General features: G+C 39.0%; 1 protein-coding gene across 2 annotated transcripts in view; it reads right to left on the reverse strand.

Moving 5' to 3' along the window:
• Nucleotides 1-7,091: 7,091 nt before the first annotated feature.
• The window catches only part of LOC145319733 (uncharacterized), a 94,127-nt gene continuing 75,020 nt past the window's right edge, over nucleotides 7,092-26,198 (reverse strand). The window contains exons 1-21 of one of the 2 annotated variants that reach the window (XM_080162049.1): nucleotides 20,393-20,535; nucleotides 18,533-18,675; nucleotides 18,221-18,262; nucleotides 16,866-16,954; nucleotides 15,403-16,357; nucleotides 14,866-15,153; nucleotides 14,383-14,459; nucleotides 14,148-14,206; nucleotides 13,614-13,761; nucleotides 12,925-13,403; nucleotides 12,288-12,657; nucleotides 11,557-12,008; nucleotides 11,149-11,333; nucleotides 10,584-10,692; nucleotides 10,208-10,286; nucleotides 9,858-9,954; nucleotides 9,514-9,710; nucleotides 9,095-9,181; nucleotides 8,771-8,884; nucleotides 8,365-8,436; nucleotides 7,092-7,831 (exon numbers count right to left, since the gene is read on the reverse strand). In XM_080162049.1, the coding sequence (XP_080018175.1) occupies nucleotides 7,640-7,831; nucleotides 8,365-8,436; nucleotides 8,771-8,884; nucleotides 9,095-9,181; nucleotides 9,514-9,710; nucleotides 9,858-9,954; nucleotides 10,208-10,286; nucleotides 10,584-10,692; nucleotides 11,149-11,333; nucleotides 11,557-12,008; nucleotides 12,288-12,657; nucleotides 12,925-13,403; nucleotides 13,614-13,761; nucleotides 14,148-14,206; nucleotides 14,383-14,459; nucleotides 14,866-15,153; nucleotides 15,403-16,357; nucleotides 16,866-16,954; nucleotides 18,221-18,262; nucleotides 18,533-18,675; nucleotides 20,393-20,475 (4,317 nt within the window). In that variant the 5' untranslated portion in view covers nucleotides 20,476-20,535 and the 3' untranslated portion in view covers nucleotides 7,092-7,639. Of the gene's footprint in view, nucleotides 7,832-8,364; nucleotides 8,437-8,770; nucleotides 8,885-9,094; nucleotides 9,182-9,513; nucleotides 9,711-9,857; nucleotides 9,955-10,207; nucleotides 10,287-10,583; nucleotides 10,693-11,148; nucleotides 11,334-11,556; nucleotides 12,009-12,287; nucleotides 12,658-12,924; nucleotides 13,404-13,613; nucleotides 13,762-14,147; nucleotides 14,207-14,382; nucleotides 14,460-14,865; nucleotides 15,154-15,402; nucleotides 16,358-16,865; nucleotides 16,955-18,220; nucleotides 18,263-18,532; nucleotides 18,676-20,392; nucleotides 20,536-26,198 lie in introns of those variants that run through there. The other variant, XM_080162048.1, reaches the window with a different exon arrangement.

Here is a 26,198-nt window from a genome sequence, read left to right on the forward strand (position 1 = left end):
GGACTAAAAAACTGGTTTTAATCTAATGATTGTACATTTTTATATTCGTAGAAAACTGGGTATAATACTGTGGTATGCGGCAGCTCTGGACCATGCAGAAACCAAGACATTATAGTGATGCTACGCACCTAGTTAAATCCTGTTATTCTACAATTATGAAGCCACCTGAAAAGATGTCAGATAACGGTACTGATTTTATCCCTCAGTTGTCCTGCAAATGGAGGGAGGGGTGTTAACCCTCCCTCTCCCATCTTAAGCACCGGAACCTTCCCCTTCAACCACCAAGTTATCAGCACCACCTCAACCCTGAGGATAAAGGATCTAAACCTGCCCCCACACAGACTGTTGTTGTCACAAGTAATCATCAAACCTTCCCTCTTTAGTACCCAGACCTACCACTCAACCCCTCTATGCTTATCTACCTATTGTGCTGCTCCATGGGCTATCCTGCCTGCCCCAGACAGGGATAGCCATCTACCTAACCATTGCAATTATCTATGTTTTACTGTATGATTTATCTTTAACCATCTTTATTCCTAATCCATATGTATTTATATTATGGTTAACTGTATTCTTAATCCCCCCCACCCTTTCCAGGGAGGGGGAATCATGATTGCCCAAACTGACTATTGTATATGTATTATAATGCTTTTATGTTATGATCATTTATTCCTATCCATGTAGTTATTGTTTGTTGTATATAACTTCAGTATCCTTCACACCTTCAATAAAGTGACAACTGAAATAGATGTTGATTCTTGTCTAGTGAATGCTAGAGAAGCATAGCTTCTCTATAGTAAGGTGTCCACGTCTGTTCACACTGCCGTAGTCTTTATTCGAACTCTGGTGTCTGCCATTTACCCTAGGCGGATACCACAACTTTGGTGACAGCTGTGTGAGATTACGGCGAACCACAAGTGTAGAGCAGACGCGTATCTGAGGCTAAGGTACTCCCAGCAGTGAATCTGGCAAAACTGACGCAAGCAACCTGAATTACCCACCCTGGACAGCAAAGTTTAACTCTGCATCCGGCAGTTGTGGAAGCGAGACAGCGAAATTTGACGAATAACCGCGAGCAGCGCTGATATCTAACGGAGAATTGAGCGCCAAAAGGGCTGAAACAGGCCTGCGGACCGGCTGAAACAAGCCAAATAAGTGTAAACGGCTGGAAATAGGCCAATTTTACTGCAAGAGATAGCAGGATCCGAACCAGTGGCGCTAGCAGGACGGGACATTCCCTGCCGCCATCAGCTGGATTTGGATAAGCGGCGCTAGCAGGACGGGACATTCCCTGCCGCCGATAGGCTGAAACACGCCACATAGCTGCAAGCGGCGCTAGCAGGACGGGACATTCCCTGCCGCCGATAGGCTGAAACACGCCACATAGCTGCAAGCTGCGAGCCAACATACGAGTGTAGTGCACCAGAACAGAGAAAAACTACGTCAACTCCAAGTATCCTGAGAAGCTACAACGCAGCCACCCATCTAGAAAAACAGATATTATGTTACATTGCAGGGATTACCACCCTGATGTGATGGCCAAACAATAGATTTATGAGCAAAGCTTGGCAAACAAATTGTTGTGTTGTGATAAATCTAAGAATAGAACAGGCTTGGATTATTGTGTATTGTGATAACAGCTAAAAATAGAACAGAGTTGGTAAACAAATCTGTTATGCAATTGTGATAAGGACAAAAATAGACTCTAGATGTAATATAATAAAGATCCTGATATACAATCAAAACATCTCAAGCCCACAGCACAATAACAATACACCCCTTATTCCAAGGGAAGGGGAGAAGCCCCTCTCCATTGAAGGCAAATACAATCAGGGTGATATAATAGATAAACCTAGGATTAAGAAGAAAAGGCACTATTATACCAGCACCCAGTTACCTCCCTCCCTCACAGGGGAAACGGACGGAGTTACCCCCGTCCCCTCACGCGCTTCCCCCTTCCTACCCACACAAGACTAAGTCCGTCTGTAGTGTGGGGCTAGCGATCGGACACACAGAGCGCCATTCACGGGTAGCGCAACAGAGTGCGGAAAATATCATAAATCCAACGGACGAAGCAGACCAATGAGAGAGCGAGTTGAGGGGTGAGAGCGCGTTTTCCCCGTGTGCGCGGATTTGACGGTGCGGACGCGCGTTGCAAGGACAGGAGATTTCACACACACACACACACACACCCACACAGGAGAGGGGCCATTCTATAGCATACATCAGAGATATTTTTTTAGGAGAAAAACTTGTAAGCTCCTCCCTCCCTGTCTACAGTGTGATAAGGAAAACTAAACCAGTTCCTTAAACCCGCTCAGACCCTCAACATCTTCCTAGCCTGCCAACCCTACTTCAAAGCTGAATGGTTAGTGAAACAAATATATGTATATATAAATACCCAAGTGATAAATGAGGTTGTTTTTTTTGTATCATGGGTACAAGTAAGTGAATACTAACCTCACCAAACAACACTGGAAACTGATATGGTAACTGAACAAAAGTACGCCCACCCTGTGGACATAGCCTGACTTGCTGCCCCACACTGGGCAGTGGTGGTGTGTACCTGGACCATCGACCTTCATAGTTGTGAACTATATACAGAGGAAGCGTGATTTTTTTGAAGCAAGGAGGAAAAGCTAGCTAGCTCTGGGGATATTCCTATACACGTATATATATATATATGGGCGTGTAGCCATGTATATATATAGGTAACCTACCTATCCATATATCCACTAGCGGATACGCTCCTAGAGACATCTGTGATACCTAACATATTCCCTGTTACCTTTAAGCTAAGATCCGCTGGTTACCACAGAAATCAAGAGCTATACTGGAAAGGAGAACAACTCAGGCTCAACAGTTAAACAAGACGCTGGCACCAACAAACCAACCCCCTACTACTTATCATGGGGGCGCGCCAGCCACAGAAACTCTTGAGCCAGGAGGACCGAGCCTACGGCTACATGGACTACCACCCTAATTACACAGCTATAGTATTTATACTAGGGGTGAGCCGGCTCGAACCTCCTTGCGGTGCGGCTACTCTACTCTGCTCCTATATCTACAAGATACTGCTTCTGTTATTACTTTGGCCTACTGTGTTGAGTACAGTGAACATCAAACACATGCCAGGTCACAGACCCCTGGTCCCTGAGATGCCCTTGTCTGGAAGGGCGACTGAATGTCCGCTGCACAGCTCCTGTTCAGTTGGTGCTCAACGTACGAGAAATAGCAATACTGGACTGGGGGTTGCTGAACCTGTAGGTGTCCTCCTGGGGGTGTTGAACGATGCAACTGAGCCTAATGAGAAGGTGACAAGCTTCAGAGACTTAGTGGCCAGCCCCAAGATGGACACTACTCCCAGAACTGAGATTTCAAAGGGGCCCAGCCCTAGGGCCAGTACCACCTGTTTCTGGGGTGGAAAGGTCCTCCCTGGCACTGGCCTCACCAATCTGGAGGATGGGGAGCTGTCCCAGGGGAATAGGCTCTTCACCCAGATGCCCGACGCGTACCTGGGGGTGGGGGAGCCGCCACCCAAGCCTCCCTGGGAGCCCCCAGGCATGGAACGACTGGGGACCGGCCTAAGGATGGGGACTGGTGACCTGCTGCAGTGGAAGACTTTACCCAGCACGGAGGGAGCAGGGTTGACCAGCAGCAGTGAGGCTGTTCCCCCACACTCCAAGACCAGATGCCGCTACTCTGTTGAACCACTGCACATGTCCCAGCCAAGTTCCCCCATGCTGCTGAAGATGGAGGCCCACCAGGATGCAGAGCTCCAACTAGGAAAGTCAATAAGAAGGCCACCCCTTGCCAAGACCAGAACCACCGCAGGGGCTCCCCACCAGCAGCTGACGGAGCCTGGCAGGGACGCAATACTAGCTGGCAACTCTGGCCCAACTCAGGTGGCTACCAACAGTCTGCTGACAGTCCGGAATACAGTTCAGGCTACCATCAGTATGGCATCTTCTGGGCCTTGCTGGTCCACCTGTGGGTACCTGTCCACACACTGGCCACAGGTACCCCCCAGAGATCATAGCCCCCTTTCCGACTGGCACCATCAACAGCCTTTGCTACCAACCACCTGGCATACCCAGAGGCAGGATCCCTCATGTGGAGAAGCACCTGCAGAAGCTAAGGCCGAGGCTGGCCTCGCCACCCAGGGGAGGAGAGCCGCTGTTGGATGGAAGGAACCTGTGTGTATGGGGAGGAGGCTGAATGTAACCAAGGAGCCACCACAAGCAGCCCAGCACCGCCTGACCCCTAGTAGGGGAGACCCTGTTTGTCAGCTGGTGCCCCAACTGGAGGAGGAGAGACCTGGCAGGTTGATACACCCTGGGGAAGCCGGCCTGATGGGACCCAGCTGGACGAAGGGGCGCTGCCGCTTCAACGGCCACACAGCCGCCAAGTGTAGAACCGGTTGGGACCGGGCAATGAAGAAACACCAGGCCGCCCAACAACCTGCAGGCAACCAGTCTGCCACCCAGGTCCACCTGGAGGGAGATGCCCAGCCGTCACCCCAACTAGCTGCCGCCGCTGGGGCCGCGGCTACCCAGGAGTCTGTGTCTCAGATTGGGACCATGGTGGCCAGGATCAACGTGCTGGGAGGAGCGGCTGAACCCAACCGGGTTGGCCTGGACCTCAGCCGCAACCACAGGGGACCGGTGTCCGTAACCCCTGTCACCCCCAGCAAGAGCCGAGGGGCGCTACCCAGCGCCACCGGGACGGTGTACGGGGAGGCCCTGGCGGCCGCCGAGTGGGAGAGGCAAGAGGCGCTAGCCAGCGAGTCTGAGTCGATGTATGGGACGCCAACCGGCGTCGCCACCTGGAAGGAACGAGAGGTGCTTCCCTGCACCACCAAGCTGATGTCTGGGGCGACAACCGTCGCCGCCACCTGTGAAGACTGGGGGGTGCTATCCAGCGCCCCACGCTGGTGCCTGGGGCGACAACCGTCGCCGCCACCGAGAGACCTGGACCCCTGTGAAGACTGGGGGGTGCTATCCAGCGCCCCCACACTGGTGCCTGGGGCGACAACCGTCGCCGCCACCGAGATACCTGGACCCCGGAATGAACCCGCAGCCCCAGAGGAAGGGGTGACACCCGTCACCCCCAGCCAGCCAGAGCCCCCAGCCAGCAGGGAGAGTCCAGCTGTCCCTCACCCTCAACTGCATCCAGCTGTCTACCTCCCTCAACCAAGCCAGGGTAATTGTATTGCACTGGTGTACCAGGACGTTTGGGCTGGGCCAAACTTGCCTGCGCCCCCTGCATCTGCCCCAGGAGCCAGGGTATCAGCCATTACCAGCCAAACTGAAGAAGCTTTGACCGCTGCCTGGGGAGTAACACAACTAGATGCGCCAAGTGCCGAGCCTAACCATAGAAGTAGAGGATCCCCAACAATTATGTCTACCCAAGATGGAGACAATGTGCCTGGACCCCTTCAGGCTAGGGGAGGAAATCCGGAGCCTTGTGCCTCCAGTCCACTAGCAGTAGTGTCCGTGGATGGGCCTGTCTCCCAGCCAACTAGAGCGGAGCCACCCTTGCAGATCCAAGATAGCCTCCGGCATCAAGGGTGGACTGTTACCTTTCCCTACCCCGCAGGTCGGATTGCCATGCACCACCCTGCCAATGTCCAGAATGAGCCTGAAGAAGGCAACGCTCCTACAGTATGGCAACCACCACCTGCCCGCATTGACAGAGACCCTGGAAGCCAAATGAACCTGACCAGCCCCGAGGGCGAAGAAACTGCGCCTGCATCCAGTAGCCAGCCTGCCAGCAGCAAGGTGACCAACACGATGGAGACCACCAGCCCAGTGGAGAAACCTGCAGAGGTGTCTACCAGGCGGCTGTTGGTCCAAGCCCCCTCAGGTGCTGTGCCACCCCTGGAGGTTGCCAGGGTGGCCTCAGAGGTACACATCCAACGGCCAGAAGATCCAACAGGACCAGCTACTCCAGCAGATATAGCCGATTCCGTTAGACCTGGGGAGGGCTGGAGTCCACCACCGTCCAGCAACTGGTATCCTGGCGGACCCATTCCACAAGGACAACAAACCGAAGGCCGCAACCACTGTCGGAAGTCTGGCGGTGCAGACAACCCCTCCAGCCTTCCGAGGGGAGAGTTGTGGTATGCGGCAGCTCTGGACCATGCAGAAACCAAGACATTATAGTGATGCTACGCACCTAGTTAAATCCTGTTATTCTACAATTATGAAGCCACCTGAAAAGATGTCAGATAACGGTACTGATTTTATCCCTCAGTTGTCCTGCAAATGGAGGGAGGGGTGTTAACCCTCCCTCTCCCATCTTAAGCACCGGAACCTTCCCCTTCAACCACCAAGTTATCAGCACCACCTCAACCCTGAGGATAAAGGATCTAAACCTGCCCCCACACAGACTGTTGTTGTCACAAGTAATCATCAAACCTTCCCTCTTTAGTACCCAGACCTACCACTCAACCCCTCTATGCTTATCTACCTATTGTGCTGCTCCATGGGCTATCCTGCCTGCCCCAGACAGGGATAGCCATCTACCTAACCATTGCAATTATCTATGTTTTACTGTATGATTTATCTTTAACCATCTTTATTCCTAATCCATATGTATTTATATTATGGTTAACTGTATTCTTAATCCCCCCCACCCTTTCCAGGGAGGGGGAATCATGATTGCCCAAACTGACTATTGTATATGTATTATAATGCTTTTATGTTATGATCATTTATTCCTATCCATGTAGTTATTGTTTGTTGTATATAACTTCAGTATCCTTCACACCTTCAATAAAGTGACAACTGAAATAGATGTTGATTCTTGTCTAGTGAATGCTAGAGAAGCATAGCTTCTCTATAGTAAGGTGTCCACGTCTGTTCACACTGCCGTAGTCTTTATTCGAACTCTGGTGTCTGCCATTTACCCTAGGCGGATACCACAATACAATGCTAGACATATATAGTTTTTTTTGTATGGATGAGAACCGGTTCTAATCCACCGGATTTGAATGAACGCGAAGAACTATTTATATTAAGTTTTAAAATATCGTGGAAACTCATCTTGTATCTTAAATGTTATAAACAGGGTTAAAACAAAAACAAACATTTATTTTAACACAGCCTATATTTTAGAATATAACATAACAAAGAAAACATCAAATTAATCAAATATTTTCTACTAGAGACTAGGTAATAGCAGTTATTTACAAATATAGTAATTTCATATGTTTTTAAAATCATTATTTAAAAAATTACATTGAAAGAATCAAATCCATCTTAAAAGAGAAAAAAATACAAAGAAAAAAGTTTAAAGCATAATAAAGAAGGTAGTAGAAGGCAAAATTAATAAAAGTATGTATATTTTTGTAGACATTATATTAAAGCTTTATCATTTTATACAAGCAATCAACATTTAAAAAAAATAAGTATCAATATTTTTACTTAAATATTCAATAACCCATCCAAACCATTTTTTCTAACATAATTTTGAGATTCTTAATTTTTGGCCAAATAATGGGGGTTTCTCTTAATTTTGTCAAAATCAAATATTAATCTAATATAATCTATATATAAGTTTACTAAAAGCCATTACTAAAACCCAAATCTAAAACAATTTAGTCATAAATATCACCGCTAGGGGTGTGATTAAAAAATCAATTAAAGCACGGGTCTTTCAGGGCATCAAGCTGCTGTTCTGTGGTTAAAATTTTATCTGCCAGAAGTCTCTGGTGAAGGATCAGGTGAATCTTTGACTGTATGTATTGTTCGTGAAGATTTTTGTCCTGTTCTCCCAGAAGTTGTTGTATAGTTCGGGAGGCACCCTCTACCCGGCTATCCACTCGCTCCTAAATAATTAAAATTTTTTATGAAAAAAAAAATGATAATTTCGATCGATACGGAATTAATGATGACAGTTCACTTAACTACCAAGAACAGACGGACAGATAAAATACATTTAATTGTAGATGCTAACTGGCCCAAGGAATCTTTACTCTTTAGTAGAACCTAAGAAAATGGAAGCAGCTTAGAGTTCCTTTAAAAAATGACGTCATACAATAAAATGAACAATGATAGGCCAGTATACATTGTAATTTACCAATTGTAGAATGTATACTGGCTTATCATTGGTTATTTGTAGTACATGACGTCATTTTTTTATTGGCACTATAATCTGCTCCAAGAAAATTACATTTATTCCTTGAAATTTAAATCTCCAGTACAGTGTTAATTTCAAACAACCAGATTTATATAATATACATGGGCTCATTGTATATGTGAATCTTTCCAAAAAAAACTTAAACATCTATCTTGTATAGTAGCAGATCTCTAGGCTATAATAGATTCACACTCCTAATCACTTCAAATGCTAACATCTAACCTTTAAAGCTTGAGCATCAGAGAATTGTTCCAGAAGTTTCTCCTGCTTTCTTTTCAAGCTCTCCAACTCATCCTGCAAAATAAAGAACATTTTAAAAATGAATAAAGGTTATTTTACTTTTATAAATCCTTGTATTTCGCTACTTTTTATGCTAATGTTGTAATTTAAGTACTTTTTAAGCACTGAAAATTTTTGCAAAGAAGCCACTAATTTCTAAAAGCTTACCCATTGTGCTATGCAGCCATATTAGAAAATAGAATCATCCGTACCTTATTGATCTTGGTCATAATTAGAATTACAGCTAGCTATAAAAACTGAATGAAAGTTCATTCAGTCTATTCCCTCAAAATATGAATCTGATATTTAAATTGTTATTGTGAATTTACAAAGAAATTACAAAAATAACCTGATTTTCCAGAATGCTAATCTGATTATGGGTAGCAGCCAGCCTGCAGGCAAGACTGGCCAACAAACTTGTCACCTTGCGAGTCTCCTCAACACTCAAATCATACTTCTCAGTCTAAAAAAAAATCAGAATAAAACATTTTTTTAATTCTAAAAATTGAATATGTTGCTAAAAATTATGACTATGTGAAAGAAAATTATGTAATATATTTTTTTTGTAGAAAAGCCTCCATTTTTTCTTTTGAAGAACCATAGCCAGCCATTTTACTTTATTAATCTCACTTTTCCTGACTGTCAGTTTTTCCATAACGCCTTATCCTTTCACCTGTGATTTTGTGGCAGCTTCTTTCAATCTCGTGATGAGTTCAGTCTTTCTTTCCTCATTCAGTTCTTCATCAGATTTACTAACAGCCTGAATTATATATTTATTTACCAAAAGCCATAAATTATATTCAATTACCAACAGCCTGAATAATATGTTTATTTATTAAAAGCAAAAAAATATAAATTTACTAAAAGCCGTATTAATAAATTCATTTACTGTGAATAAAATTCATTTTTAGCCCAAAAGCTTGGTGGAAACTGCACATAATATCCAGTAATTGGATATTTGTAGTGTGTTCTTCAAACCTGTCTATAGCAAGGGAGTTTATGGAAGGAAAAACTTAAAATATTTTTTTCTTTTTTTATGTGGCAACACAAACTGGAGTAGAAAATCCATAATCTATTAGAATGGTAACTTACCTTGTAAGCATTTAGCTTTGTAAGCCTATGCTGGAGCCTGGACAAAAGACGACTTTTAACAGCAGCTGGCTGCAACTGTGTGGGATGCTGGTTTCCCGCCAAATTTCTCTGTGTTGACTGATTGTTCCTAGTCACTTTAAACTGGTAGGCGTGGTACAAATAGTCCCAGGCATCTTTCAGTTCAGTTTGGGATATTCCTAGAAATATTTGTTGTTAAATATTATTGTTGGAATTTTTTAAGAGAAATTTTCTGTCCTCACTTAAATGATTGATTACAATAGTAGTAAACTAAATTAATAAGAAATAATAAAAAGTTTTGCAAATTTAAATTAATAAAAATTTACCTAGAAGAAGAACAACTTTAGGACTTGGGCTGAAAGTTTCAACAAATAGCTGGCAACACTGCGCTGTTTCTGTATCATCCTCCAACACTGACCATACCTACAAATTAATTAAGTGAATTAACAGAATATGAAATGTCTGCTGTTTTAGACAGATTATTGATTCGGGTCTTAGCACAAACATCGTTATAACTAAAGTAGTTTTCACTACTGCTGCAATGTCAGGCACTTCAACCATATTAAGATGCAATCAATGGGATGTATGTCTGTTGGATGTTGTAACTCGTCTCCTAGAGGTCATGGTTGAAATATTTTATTTAAACATTTTGTAATATTTTTTTTAAATTTCTTACCTCTCTGAAGAATGGAAGCGTAGAGAAATTTTCATCTTCTTCCAATGGAATTGTTGAGGAGCTCACAATTGAACATGATCTAAAAATTAGATGAATTATTATACAAGAAGATTATATTCATCTTTTGGTATGCCTTCCTCCTTAAGAACATTAAATTGATACAAAGAAATAGTACAAGGAAAACTGTTATGAAATTAAATATAAACAGGATAGAAGAAAGGATTTATAGCACAGAGTGACGAGAAAAGGGTTGAGGGTCGAACTGATAGTAAAGTGACTAGGAATGTAGAATATCAGAGTACACTGTGGATATGTATGATCATTACCACCAAATAGATAAATAAAGTTGAGTACTTTCATTACAAATAAAACTGACCTTAAGCTTGTTCTCCCTGAAGAGGCACTAGAACCACTTGACACTGATGATAACACAGACAGGGGTGATAAACATGAATTCCGACTTGATGACATCACAGAGTTCAAACCTATAAATCATGAAATAATTGAAGAAAAAATAATATGGATATATTACAATAGTTTGACTTTTGTTAGATTATCCTTATACTAAAGTAACAGGATGTCTGTCTGTTTGTGTGATTGTGTGTTTGTTTGTACCGAAGGATCTCGCTAACCGCTGAACCGATCGGGTTCTCCTTAACAGGGTAGATTCTCATAGGTCCCGGGAAGGTTTATAACTATTTTGGGGGAGGGTACCACCACCCTCCCAAGAGAAATCACAAAAAATAAAAATTTCTCGATTTAACAAAGAGAGTTCAACGAAACATAAACGTCAAACGCAACATAGACATATCTTCTAAAATAATAAATTAGGTTATCTAATTCGACTCTCCTCCCTCAAGTGCCCCTAGAGGCCTCTAGGGGCGTATCCGCTAGTCAACATTAAAGTAACAGGATAACCGGCCGTTATATAAATAAGATACCTGAGAGAGAGCTGAGGCCACTATCTGAGTTGCTGTAGCAGTGTGGCGCATTTCCTTCAGATTTACTACACAGGGTGCCCGTGGATAGGTGACTACCAGACAGGTGGCTGTTTGACAGGGTGCTCACAGAGTCAGACAGTGAGGGGACAGGTTTGTCTGTGTCAATTCCCCGCATCTCGTGTCCCCTAAAAAGTTGGCGATTAATTTCTAATTTTCAAAATCACAAAAATGGCGCGAAAACAAAAAGAGAGCAACGAAGTAAAAAAAAAATTAGTTAGGTATTATTCTGTAAGAATATAAAACTTTTATTAGATGTCTGATATAAATTAACAAATTCATGTTTAAAACTTTCACACTTTTCTTTAATAATAATAGAAAATAACAAAAATAAAAATCTACAAAATTTACCTAGCAGGGAAATTAGAATTATTATTCCACCACGAGTCCTCCCCACTTCTCTCCAGCTCTCTCCTGCTCGATGACCTGGACCTGCGGCTGCGCGAGGACTGTCTTCGCGCCCTGGCGCTTCCCCCTCCACCACCTCCGCCTACACTTGGGGACGAAGTACTGTTTATCCCTCCGCTGTAGACATCTTGATCAGTATGGTGCATATCCAGGGAAGGAGAACTTTTATTCAACATTGATTGTCTGAACAACATTGAGGACTCTTTCACTGATTTCCCTGTTAAGTTAGTCTTTGTTGCGTCAGGTTTCGAATGGTCTAATGAAGTTGTTGACTGGGCCAGAGGGTTGGATCTTAGGTCACCAGAACTGGCGGAAGGCCCCAGGGACAGCTGTGCTATTTCTGCGTCAAGTAGGGCGGATAGGTCGGTTGAAGCACAACGATCATAGTAGGAATCCTGTAAGAAAAAGTCAATTAGTTCAAAAAACAACATCAATAATTAGGAGTGCACCTATTTTGTGCCAATCCAAAATTCCAATAATTGTATAAATAAAAGTATACAAACATCGTTTTTATTAATGATAAAAATTTTTTACATCAAAATAATAGCTAAAACAACATTAAATGTAGGGATGCCTATATTCGCAAAACTATTAAGTTTCAAGAGGAGAATTAAATCTGAAAAACAGATTTTTGGTCTCAAAATTAACATTTTCAATTTTAAAAAGTACCATACCTTTTGAGTTGTATTTTTGTCTTCAGTCCATAATTTAGCAAGTTTTCCAACTGGCTTCAACTGTTTACTTATCACATGTTCCTCATTATTAACATTAGAAGTATCATCTTCGAAAGGTTTAGCTGTGTCAGACAGTTTCTTAACATGACTTGCTGCATTATAGTTAAGGCTAGTAGGTGCTGGGGTACTGGTAGTATTGTTGCCAAGGAATCTTTCCCATCCTGCGGCCCTGCCGGCTGCACGTCGGGCAGGTGAAATCTTCCTGGCAACCGCAGGTTTGTTGTTATTGTTGTTGTTTGTGTTGTTAAATGCTGACTGTTGGGATTGAAGTTGGTTGTCAAGGCTGTTCTTTCTGCTTAATTTTTCACTCCTATAAAATAAATGCTTTAAAACCACCAAATTTAGCCAGAGGTGAATTTTTAAAAAATTTTGGCTCACTGACTCACTAACATAGTGAGGCAAAAGTTTTTTCAGAATCCACCTCAGTTTTTTTTAGCAATTTAACAATGAATCATATTACTAAGCTTTAATTTTTTAACAATTGAGGAATTTTTTCCTTCAAAAAATGCGGCATGGTGCGTGTAAAATGTATGAAATAAACAAAATTTTCAGAGGATATAATGGTTAAAATTCTTACCTATTCCCATTATCCATATTTAAATCATTATTTTTCTCAAATCTATTAGTTTGAGGTCCCGGCATTGAAATGGAATGTTTGTATGCGTTTGGAGGCGGCATTTGAAGGCTGGCAAACGCCTCCTGCTGATTCTGATACAGAATCTCATTTTCGACATCAGCAGCTGAATGACTTACACCAGTAGGGTCATTGTTTAACGCAAATGGCAAGGATTTGGGCGAGATTGAGGAGGCATTAGGGAAGAATGAATCCGTTGGGGGCGGGGGCAGGGGCGAGTTATTATTCATTATCACGATATCGTTGTCATCACAGCTGGGGGGAGGTGGCAGGTCGGGGCTGTCACCACGAGGCGTGGTAGCCATCACGTGATCAGCTGATTTTGGTTGGGTCACGTGATTGTTGTTGTCATTGCTGCCTGTATTGTCCGCCATATTGGATTTCCAGACGTTGGCTGGTGGTGCTTCTGGTTTCATTGACTTCTACAAAATTGGAATACATTAAAAATATCAAGAATAGTTTGGAAAAATAATTCAAATAAAGACAGCTTAAGGTTAGTATGAGTTTGACCACGTTATGTGGGTAATTTCTGCTGATATTTACATAATACATTTTTATATTAGACATTTTTTATCAAAGTACGGACCCGTTTGAATTTAGAGAAAGTTATTTGGTTTCAAATCTTTATTTACCTTGTTTTCAAAAGCATTCAGAGTTTCAATGAAGCTGATCGGCCTCACACATTTTCTATTTCCATCCCTCGCTCCATTTGCTGGTACCTGGCCCTGGCTCTGTACCTGACTGTTCTGCTGCTCCTGCTTCTTCTCTGGGCTGGTCAACCTAAATTATTAGATATTTTATTATTAGTGTAAACTTTTAAAAGCCTAGTAACCACAAGTTTTAATAAGCTTGCAGAAAAAAAATCGACAAAAATCTTAATGTGAAATAATTGTCCTTATCATCAGATTTTGGGAATACTGATTCCAATTACAACTATGTACAATGCTATAACCAAGGCATCCCCATAATCAAGTCCTAAAAATTGTAAGTTTTTAAGCAGTTTTGCAACAAATGTACTTACAATTCTGTTTAGACTTATAAACTTATATTCTGCAAATTCAGTTCTGAAAATCTACAGGTGTTAATGTTCGTTTGTCCTACCGTTTCAAGGCTTTGCTTTTATTGTTTTAGTTTACTTTTTATTACAAATGTTTTGTTGACAATACCTGTTATAATAATCAAGTACCGCTTGCTTTTGAATTCTCTTGATAGTATTATCAGAAACCTAAACAAAAAATGAAATTGTTATAAATAAAAAAATACTTTTGAAATTATCATCAACACATTTATATCCTTATAAATAACCTTAAACCTTATAATCCTATTTTTTTACAACAAAAAATCTTGATTGTAGCAGTCAAATGCTTTGTTAAAATCAAAATAACAAAAAATAAAACCTACCATCATTTTCTTATCAGGATCTAGGAATCTAAACCCAGGATCATCCATGTTTGTTTCTTGCTCTCCAGAAATGTTTTCTGTAATTAATATAGATATTAACGATTTTCTACAATAGTAGCGAAGCTTTTAAAATAACAAGTCAATAACGTGAAAATAATATCGTAGCTACTCTTTACTTAATGCATATGTAAGTCTGCTTGTAAAACAGTTCTAGTAAAACTAAGGTACCTTATATTAGATAATTTAAATTTGGTTTTAGTAAAATAATCATATTTGGAGGTTGGAGGTGAGTAATTTTTTTGTCAGGGCGATTTCTCCTCGGAGAGAAAAGGTAACCTGTGAAAAAATTGTTATACATCTTCTTTGGACTTATGGAAGTCTTACTATATCAATATCGAGATATATATCTGCAGACAGACTGATATACTGTTACTTTTATTTAAGGAATACAATTCTTAAATGAATAACTTCTTGCGAAATTACCTTTTTCAGCAAGATTAGGAACAGACTTTGAGTAAGACTTCATATTGGCAAACTCTGGTGACCCCATGCGTCCTGCACCAGTGTTACTGCCAGGTGATCCTTGCTTCTCCAAGTGGTACTGCGACCCTCCCACAGGCTCCAGGTTGGGAGAATGGTTGTGGTGCTGTGGCAGGTGACCGCCCAGGTAGTCCGGAGATGTTGCTGGAGGGTAGCCAGGATCCACAAGACCGTCTCTGGAAGATTTTCTGGATAATGGTGGCTGTTGGGGATAACCTGTTGACAAGCCGTCTAAAAATTAATAATACAGATTTTTTAAAAATACTTTTGTTCTTTCAAATGAAATAAGCTGATTTTTTTATGTGCAGACGTATACATTTCAAGAAACTACTAGATTTCAGATTTCATTTTTAGTTACTTTGAGTCCACAAAAAAATTAAGTCTAACAATTAAAGACCAATGTTTTAGAGGTCTAAAGTAATAAATTTGTTAACAGCGGTGATACGAACACTATTTCCATTTAAGGTACAAAATACTTACATGCTGGTTTAGAATTGTAGTTCTGATTAAATCCTTGGTTAACATTACAGTAAATATTCTCTTCTACAGCTCCATTTTGTGTAATTGTTGGTAGGGGAGGATAATTGTTGGCAACCCTGTTGTTAAAATTGGCGGGCTCTGGACCAAAGTTGGCAACTCTGTTCTCGGGCAGAGATTTGTTAGAGACGTTACTCGACTTTCTTTGGCTTTTCTCATCTCTTTGGTTGTAATTGTTGTTGTTGTTGTGTATACTTGTTGGAGTGATGTTGCGGTTGACAACATCCTCCATTGATTTCTGGGTTAGGTAACCTGGATTCTTGAGTGACTGGAAGGGTTTGAAAAAATCCGGGGAACTTGTATGAAAATCTTGTCTGTGCTGGAACTCATGCCTGTTGCTGCTTGTAACACTTGTCGCACTGCCCGGACGGCTGCAGGGGCGGCTCGGCGGCCGACTGCCTGAACTAACTGACCGGCGGCTTTCCGGCCGGCTGGCTGTGGAGGAAGTCGACATTTTATGCTGAAAGACTGGAGGGTTGTCCTCACTGCCACCATCGGCCGCCTGCGGCGACTGCAGGCGGTCAGATGGATTAGGCTGATTCTGAGCAATATGCAGACTAGTGGGACGAGATGTGTATTGTTTGCCACCATCTTGGTTACGCGACCGCGTGTCATTATAGCCGCGGTTTCTTAGCTGCGATGTGGCCGTAGCCTCGGGAATGGTCGGCTGATTCATCCTCCAGTGTTCGGCAAATGCTCGGCTCTGATTGGGTGAAGTTGTAGGCAGGCCATTTTCCGGACCTGCTTCATTCTTATTGGTCGAGCTGACCAAAGCAGCCCTGTCCTGATTGGTTGTGGCTGTGTAGCCGGCAGCTGCCGGGGTTCTTCTCTGCCTGCTGCTGAGTTCATATTTTCTGGCGTACTCGGCAAGTTCATCTGGCTCTTCCTTACCCTCACCCTAAAAAAATAGTTATGTATTAAAAAAATAATCTAAATATTTATTGTAATAATGGGAAAGTTAGATAGTTACTATTTCTGCCTTATAAGGTACCTGTCTATAGCGCCCTAGCAAAATGGGAATATATGTCACTGCTTTTGGCCTACTTGTTCTTTTGACGTCAGAAAAAAAGCCTATACCCCATCTCTTTTCTAGGGGTTTTCTTTTCCTCTTCCCTTTCTCTTTCCCTCTACTATGACGTCAATAGAATAGATAGGCCAAAAGCGGTGACATATATTCCCATTTTGCTAGGGCACTAAACACAGCTACCATAGAAGAGTTAATTGCTATACACATTAGTTTACATAATTTCAAAAGGAAAATCCTGCACCCCTTGAAGTTCTTCTGTTGTTTTTCCCTTGCGATAGGTATAAGATTTGTTGGTAGACATCGATTTTAGGACAAAGGTTGTGTAATTAATGGGTGGGTTGTCTGTTTAAAGTAGAAGATAATTTACAACAAATGATACCTGAGTGGGTAGGTATGGGAGAGATAGGAACTGTTGTGAGTTTGAACCCTGGTGGAGGCTGTAAAACCCTCGGGACACCTCGGGGTAACCTAAATATTTGTATAATATTATAGACAAACATTTAATCAAAGTTTTAAGTTTTAATCCTAAGAATAAAAGCCTTTTTAAAAAATCACTTTATAATTCAACAAGGATGACAACATCCATAAGTAGCGAAGCAGAAAAAATATTTAAGAATTTAAAGATTAGTTGTCAAAATCATGTATATTAGGGAAAAAAATCACGAAACCTTTTTAACATTTGTTTTTAATTTCTTGATATTTATATTTCAGTACTATGACTAACAGACTGTCAGTCAAAGTAAATGGATGCTCAAAACAACGGGAAATTTAATTTTGATATTTTTAACTACAAAAATTTTAAAAATCGGACCATAAACACCAAAGATGTGAGGAAAAATGTGAAAAATATGAAAATAGCCAAAAACCTGCGAAAAGGCAGTCTGACCGCCATTGATGTTTTCTTGAAACGACAGGAAATTAAATTTTGATATCTATAACTGAAAAACTTTGGAAATCGGACCATAAACACCAAAGGTATGGAGAAAAATGTGAAAAATAAAACCTGCTTAAAGGCAGTCTGACCGTCATAATTGTTTTATTGAAAAGACAGGAAACTTAATTTTGATACTATAACTGAAAAAAATTTTGGAAATCGGACCATAAACACCAAAGATATGGACAAAAATGTGAAAATACAAAAATAGCCTAAAACCTACTAAAAAGCGGTTCAACCGCCATTGATGTTTTATAGTTAATTGTGCTCCTTAATAATGGGAATGTTGTCAAAAAATTTCAGCCTTTTATTTTTTATAGGAGCCGAGAAAATCACGTTTCCCCCAACTAAGACAGACGGACATACGGACATACAGACAGACGGACATTGCAAGTTATAGAGTAGCTTCGCTACTAAAAAAAGTTTTCTAATCCTTATTTAAAAGTACCTATATGGTTCTCCTTTAGAAAGTAGCTTTTCATAGGTCCTTGAAAGGTTAATAACTTTTTATGGGGAGGTTAATAACTATTTAAAGGGAAGGTAATACCAACCCCCCCTCCAAGAGAAAACGTCCCTAAAAAACTACCCCCCCCCCCCCTTGCTAGTGCCTCTAGAGGCCTAAAGGGGGCATAGCAGCTAGTACTTTGAATATAGATGTACAAACCAAATAGGATGACATAAAACAAACCGAAGTCCTTTGAGTGTGGGGCGAAGCCACTAGTAGACATGAATAAACTAATAAAATGATGTGTCATAAAATACAAATATTAGACAACATTTTAACAAAAATAATTCTCTACCTGGTTGTTTAGAAAATTGATCTCTGAGCTCACTGTTCTCATCTAAAATAAAATAACATTAAGGCTTTCGAATTTGTTTAATAGCCTATTTAATAGGGACATACAAACGTTTTTAAGATTTGATAATAAAGGATTTTAATAATCGTCTTTAGAATCATAATTTAAAATATATGTTGACAAAAATATGCAGACATTTCAAATTGTATCTATCTGTTTCAGGAATCATCATGCAAAGTTCAAAATCAATAGGACACTTCTTACACGTGTGGACAAATGTAGAATGTAGAAAAGCTTTCAAAAATATTATCCTACCTATTGTAGAATACAGGGGTTCTGGGTCTGTATTGGCAGGTTGTCTGATGGGTGGCCTGCCTGCGGTTACAAGGGACCTTGGCTGCTGGGTCAGGCTAAAGTAGTGGGAGTCGGGGTCGGCAAATGGACCGGGTCCAAGTGACCTGAAATTAAAAAAAAATATTATAAAGAGATAATATAAAAAAAACACGATATGTTGTCTTTATGCAGGGATCTAAAGGGATAAGACAATGGCCGATACAATGATTTACATCCCTAAATATTATATAAAAAATTATCCCTTGTGTAGATTACAAATAGCGGTTGGAATGTTTGAACAATTACCTTAATAATCAAATCAAACACCATTCATTAAAAGTTCCCAAAGTTAATGAGACGACGGGTAAGAAAACATTATATAAGACTTTGGGGACTAGTGAAATAAACATCCCAATGTCTTCTCCCTCCCTGGTCTTTAGTCTTTTCTTTTGTCTTACTTCAACATTTTCTATTCATTTTAAAAAATTTAAAGCCTAAGCTAAATTATATTTTCATTCTAAAGAGAAAAAAACTCAAGATGAAAAACATTGATTGAAAATAAGCTTAAAATTAAAGATTGTAAATATGAAAATATGCAATGAATCTTTGTCCTGTATTATAAACACTTCATTACTATAATTGCCTAATCTGGAGTGAAATGATACACAAGTTTAAGAATTTTTTTTCTCGTATTCATTCGAATCCGGCGGATAGGAACCGGTTCTCATCCATACGAAAAAACTATGTCTAGCATCGTATTATATCCAGCTTTCTACGAATATAAAAATGTACAATCATAAAATTAAAACCAGTTTTAATCTTATAATTGTACATTCTATATCCGCGGAAAGCCGTTTATAATACGATGCGAGAAATAACTATTCTATACCCCCAGTAAAAAGGTGCACAGCTAACATTTCCAAGTCCCCTGCAGTTTCTGTACTTTTAAATAAAATCCTTTGGAGCATATAACCTTATTAGAATCATAATCATCCTAATATAAAAATGTAACAGAATGTCTGTCTGACTGTCAGTGTGTCTGTCTGTACCAAAGGATCTCGCTAACCGAATGACCAATATGGTTCTCCTCTACAATGAAGCGAATTCATAGGTCCAATGAAGGTTCATAACTGTTTACAGGGGAGAGTACCGCAACTCTCTCAAGAAGTATTGCCCCTAGAAAAAAGCCCCCCTCCCCATTTTTTTCTTTTTAACACAAAACAAATTTGGGGTTGGTCGACTGGATGCCTCCTGTGTGCCTTCTTCACTGAACACTAACTTATATTTATGCTCTGAGATACCCTAAAAATCATTTGGAGTGTAGTATATTCCTCCAGTCTCCAGCTCAGCTCCCTTCCCCCCCCCCCCAAAAAAAAAAACAGGAAATACAAAAAAGGGAAAGTAAAAGCCTCCAAAATATAACCTCAATTATTTAGGAGAGCTATCAATGATTGAATTATACACATAAGAATTGGATGGAAAATAATCCTCATAATAAAGTAACAGGATGTTTGTCTGTGTGTTTGTATCAAAGGATCTCGCTAGCCGCTGAACCGATCGGGTTCTCCTTAACAGGATAGCTTTTCATAGGTCCCGGGAAGGATTATAACTATTTTGGGGGAGGGTACCATCTCCCTCCCCAGAGAAATTGACAAAACTAAAAAACGCCGCCCTGCGGACATTTTTGCAATCAGCTAAAAACATAACTAACACTATCTATTGGCGAAAAAAATATTTTTGGTAAATAGCTGATTTTAAAATAGAGTAAAAAAAAACAATTTTAAGTGTCCCTAGAGGCCTCTAGCAGCGTAGCCGCTAGTTAAATATAACATAAGAACTTACTTTTTTCTTTTCCTTTTTGAAACACATAGCTTAATCTTTTTTCTTAAAATTTTCATAATTTCTTTTATTAATTTAACTATCATTTATTACAACTTTTCATTGATTTTGTCATTTTGTACTTATTACTTCTGATATTTTTTGATAAAAATAACTTCACTAGCCATTTTTTTTTTCAAGGCAAAAACCGCAATGTAATTTCACAATTGCTAAGACCACATTTTTTTTACAAATAATTTTGTCGTCTGAGTTGAAAGCCAATAAATAACTGAGCAATTTTCTACCATCATATTATAAAAAATCAAGGAAAAAAAACAGAAAGGAGAGAGAAAGAAGGATGATTATAAAAAGGGGAAGTAGTATAAATAGCATCGGATGACATAAATTGGCGTTCATTAATTTCCGCGCATTTACCAATAAATCAATTTTTTAGAAACGCGCATTGTTACACCAACACAAGCTCTTTTCTCTTTGCTTTGATCAAAATGATTATAAATATATTTAGCGGTGCATTATGAGTATTTTAGTCTCTTAAAATCCTAATTTTGCATTTCCTTTATATGCTTAAAGTTTCACATAATCATTTTAGCTTAGGTCTTCATTATCTTTATTTTTTGTTTGTTTGGGGGGATGGTATTTTTCATTTTTGGGGGGTTGGGGGTGTCCCACCCCCCAAGAAAATAGTTATAAACCTTCCCGGGACCTATGAGAAGCTACCCTGTTAAGGAGAACCCGATCGGTTCAGCGGTTAGCGAGATCCTTCGGTACAGACACACAGATACACAAACAGACAAACATCCTGTTACTTTAGTATAAGGATTATACAACACTCTAATATACCTGCTATTGTGACAATTTGCGCATATGAAACAATATGTGGATGTGATTATATGTGGAAGTGAACGCACACCCATAAATATCGATAAATTTATAGACAGAGGGGGGGCTTTCTAGATAAATTTTCTTTTAATTTGCCAAAATTAAAAAGTGTCAGATTTTGGTACCAAGTCTTTACTTAACCAAACCTGAAGGAATAAATCTACAATCTTTTCTCGTATTCATTCGAATCCGGTGGATAGGAACCGGTTCTCCTCCATACGGAAAAACTATGTCTAGCATCGTATTATATCCAGCTTTCTACGAATATAAAAATATACAATCATAAGATTAAAAACAGTTTTTTTAGACGGTGCCTTCGGCACCTCGGGGCTGAAAAAAACTAGTTTTAATCGTATAATTGTACATTCTATATCCGCGGAAAGCCGTTTATTATACGATGCGAGAAATAACTATTCTTTACCCTATTAACTATTTACTTTTATAGGCAGAATTTCACACAGAAGATTTAAAGGGAAGATCAATGTATCATTCATTATGCCATATGAATAACTAGTAAATTATTAGGTTTTTCTAATTTTATTACTTTTTACTGTTGATGGATACAAGATAAGAGTATAACACTAAAAGGAGGAAGGCCCAACAATTTGCTAGCTGACGAAAAAAGGTAATTGGAAAAGGGAGGGAGGTAATTATCTTTATATACATACATCTATACTATAGATCTGCTGATACAAGGAAAGAACACTGACACTATTTAAAAATAACAACCTCTGGAAAATCCCTTCGAACGAGCCTATTAGTTTAAATTACAATTCAAGTAATGGTCCCAGAATTTCAAGACACTAAAAATAAACCATTGATATTTACTCATCAAAAAAAGCTTTTCTCAAATCGCCCCTCCCCCAAACTGAATTTTTTCCCAACCTAACCTATAATCATCTAATAGCATAATCATAAGGTTAATACATATTAATCTTACGAAGAATATTAATATTATAGGAATAATTTTGAAGAGAATAGCTAACACTGTCAAAAAAAAATGTGGTTGGGCTCGGCAGCCGACCATCCCTATAATTAAAATTAAAATAGTGACTTTAATTGAAGATTGCTAATTCAAACAGCCGTCATATATGAAGGCTTACAAAAAAAAACACGGCTGGGCAGTTGGCATGCTGAACTGACTGCGGATGCCGAGCCCTGATTGTGGTATCCTAGGGATTAATTAATGATTGCTGATATATTTGGCGAAAAAGACAAAAAAAATTGAATTAGAAGTGACTAATAATAGTTTTTATTTTAGCTTAAGCTGCTTAGATAGTTTTTAGAAATTACCTAAACAATAGCTGAGTAATGTTCATTGAATAATAAGCAGATAATGTCAATAAATCACTGAAAATGACATTCGCAATTCAACATTTATCAAATTAATTTGCTTACTCTTTAAAACTCACAAACAAAAAAGGTGATACTTATTTTACCAAAGTGTTACTAACAGACAGAAAGACGAATATTATGTAGGGTAGGGCCGGAGACTTTTTGACCGGATACCGGATATCCGGCCAATTTCTAATGCCGGATATCCGGCATCGGGTAGTAAATTGATAAAGGCCCGATATCCGGCAAATTACTGGATATTTGGCCGGATAACCGTATATCCGGCAAAAGAAACGGACTAAGCTACCTGATTATATATCTACGACATTTTTAGCTATAATTCTTAATTATCCAAAATAATATAATTATAGAGTTAATTACAATATAATTATATGAAAATTTAAACTTAATAAATCATGTTTACATGATACTTAACTATAAATTAAGCATAATGAAACAAAATCATTGCCTTTTTTTACAGTAGATGAAGTTAAAAAGGATAAAACATTTTTAGCTGAATAGGTATTTTTTTCTCAGGTAGGGTTGGTATTGGTCCAGAGCAGGTTTTAGGCTATTTAGCGGGTTGTTACACCACCCCACTTGGAGATAACAACTCCCCCACAAAAAAATCTCAAGAACGGTTACACCAATCGTTCCATAACTTTTTATATTGGTCCAGAGCAGGTCTTTGACTATTTTGTGGGGGTTTTGTACAGTAGAATGCCAGAATACTAAAAAACAAGAACGTAAAAAGGTTTCCTTAAAAATGTAGGGCTGTGTGCTATTAGCTTTTAAGTACGACTGCAGATGAAAATGATTTATTCATTTTATTATATCTACTAAATTTTCCCCATCTAAATATTTCCCACACAAACATGCACCCCTCGCCATTTTTTAAAACCATTTTTACAAAACTAGAAGAAATTTTTAAACATTTAGCAAAAAATACGGATGGCAACATTCATAACAAAAAAGTCCTTTTAATAAAGAATACAAACAATACTAGATTAGCTGTTATCAAAAAACATTGTATTATTAGTAAAAAAATAATATACATATGTAATTTGTTGTGAAAATGTATCAAATGGACGCACATACCTAATGGGTTTTAGATGTAGAGACGCTATGACTAAAATATAGCTGAAAATTGACATATTTGATTGGACGTACTCACCTTATTAGATGTATTAAAGAGTTGCCTCGCTTTCTTACATTAAGCATTTAAATACACATTTAAGAAACACTTTTTGTGAAGATTTCTTCACAATGCTTAGCGAATCAGGATTTCAGGCATAGGAAAATTGACAACAAAAATAATCTTCCCCCAAATTCTTGTGTATGAAGAACCTTGGTGCCTCTTATATATTATGGGGGGGGGGGAATGTAAATTTATTTAATACCCAATGTTCTTTTCCTCAGGGAGTAAGGGAGGGGACAATGGATCGAATATTCAATCTTTAGGAGTCTCAGACTTTGGGGACTGGCTTAAAGGGAATGTGCAAGAATTTAGCAGTTTCTGACTGAGTTTGGGGACTTGCGCAAGAAATGCCGTTACTCGTTATGTTAGTTTTGAATATATATAGTTTTGCAGACAGAGAGTAGTTCAAATATAAATACACGGCCCCCCTCCCATACTATATTTCACTCCCTTCATCCCCACCTCCTTTTTAAAAAAGGAGCAGGAAGGCGTGCGGGTCATATACTTGCCCATCCAGCTACACGCCTGCCTGCCCCTTTTTTCCGTGTTCACATCACTTGCCCCCAAATCTCTTTTCTCTTTCCCTGTCATCTGAAGAGATCCAGGGAGATATTTCTAGTAATTAATTACAGAATGGTTATGTCAGTCTGTAATACTGGTAATCTTATTTTCAAATGATTGCTTTTTTTCTTGGAACTTTTTTCTTAGTTTATGGTTTTCTAGATTTAATCAACAATCACTTTACAATTTCCACCATATTTTCGGGATTATTCTGGTTTTCATGGCCTTTCTTCAAAAACTCTTAAATTGAATTAATTGCCCATTGTCCCCTCCCTTACTCCCTGTCTTTTCCTTCTTGTAAGCAACTTTGTATCTTTGGTTTTGGTTCAATAATTCGCAATAATAGTAATCAACTAGACAGACAATAGAGGTATTTTAGAATGTGCTTTCTTAATCTAAGGACTTATATTTTTGACGGATAAAATGTATTTGTTCATTGTTAACCCAGAAGTTATAAAAGTCTTTAAAGAACTAATATTATAGCAGACAAAGATTTTGAATAAACTCAGTATGATTAATCTATAATTTCTTCTCTAATATATTTTACTTCTACTTCTTCTAAGCACTTGTTGTTTCACATATGTTAAACTAGAATGACAACATTCATAAAAGCAAACGAAGAATTAATAAAAAAGGCTACTTTTTAGAGAATTGCTCTGATTATAAATAAAATAAATTTGTCCGATGGGTTTCATAGTTTGCTTGAAGATTCCCATAACAATCAATATAATCTGTTATATGATATAATTCTTCTATTAACTTTATTTTTTGGTTTCTTCAGGAAATTATTTTATAGAGTACCATCACTATAATCAAGCCTCTAATTAAAAGAACGTCATCTATCAAGAAATTTACATTATATTAATTATAGAAAAATGTATGAATTAATACCAAACTGACATATCATACATTCTACAATTACAGAGAAGCTGCACTTAAATTTTCTCCCTATTTCCCTAATTGGTAACTTCCTTTATTGCAACCCCCTGTAGGATATTTAAACCTCTCTTCCTTTTTAAGAACCCCTAGAAAAAAAAAAACATTTATACCCCCTAATGGGCCTAATTAGACGATTCATTTTTGTTGATTTTAAAAGCAAAGCTTTTCTTGAATTAGAGTCTGTCCGACTAACATAATAGTTAATTAAATGATATTTTTGTTAATGTATAATAGAATATGTACCACTAACGGCAGCGCCCTTGGAATATAGGGGCTCTGAATTCGAAGTTGTGGAAAGGGAGCAGAAAATAGCCTAAAACTATCTCAAAACAGATATACATCTCAAGACATCCAGGGAGCTTTGTGAAACTTCCCTGTAATGGAGAACTCAATCGGTTCAGTGGTAATTGGAATCTAAATCCAAAAATGTTTTCTAAAATAAAAAAATGAAAATATAATCTTCTATGCTGTTCAACTATTTACAAAATTCCACATCCATATTAAGCATGAAAATCACCAATGATATCCTTTTTGGAATGAACTCCAATTTAGTTTCCGAAAGTGTACCTAGCGTCCGCGTCCTATCTCGAAATTTGCTATTAACTAAAAAAGCTTCAAACTTCCAAAAAAAATTAAAATTTTAAACATTAAAATTTTGAATGTATAATGTATAAATCACTTTGTTTTCACAAATTTCCGGAGTAGCTAAAAAAAAGGGTCTGCAATAATTGGGTTATCTGCTGTACACTTTAGGAAACTAGGGCTAGAATAGGAAATCCATTTGGAGCTGATCCTTTTTGATGTCATTAGGATTTCCTCAGTTTTTGTACAATTTAAGTGAGAACTAAGAATTTGGTATAATTTAACCAGGAAAATAGGAATAGGGTAATGGGTTAT

Source organism: Acartia tonsa, chromosome 5 (genome assembly GCF_053477335.1).
Source record: "Acartia tonsa isolate MP-2025a chromosome 5, ASM5347733v1, whole genome shotgun sequence".
Classification (NCBI taxonomy): domain Eukaryota; kingdom Metazoa; phylum Arthropoda; class Copepoda; order Calanoida; family Acartiidae; genus Acartia; species Acartia tonsa.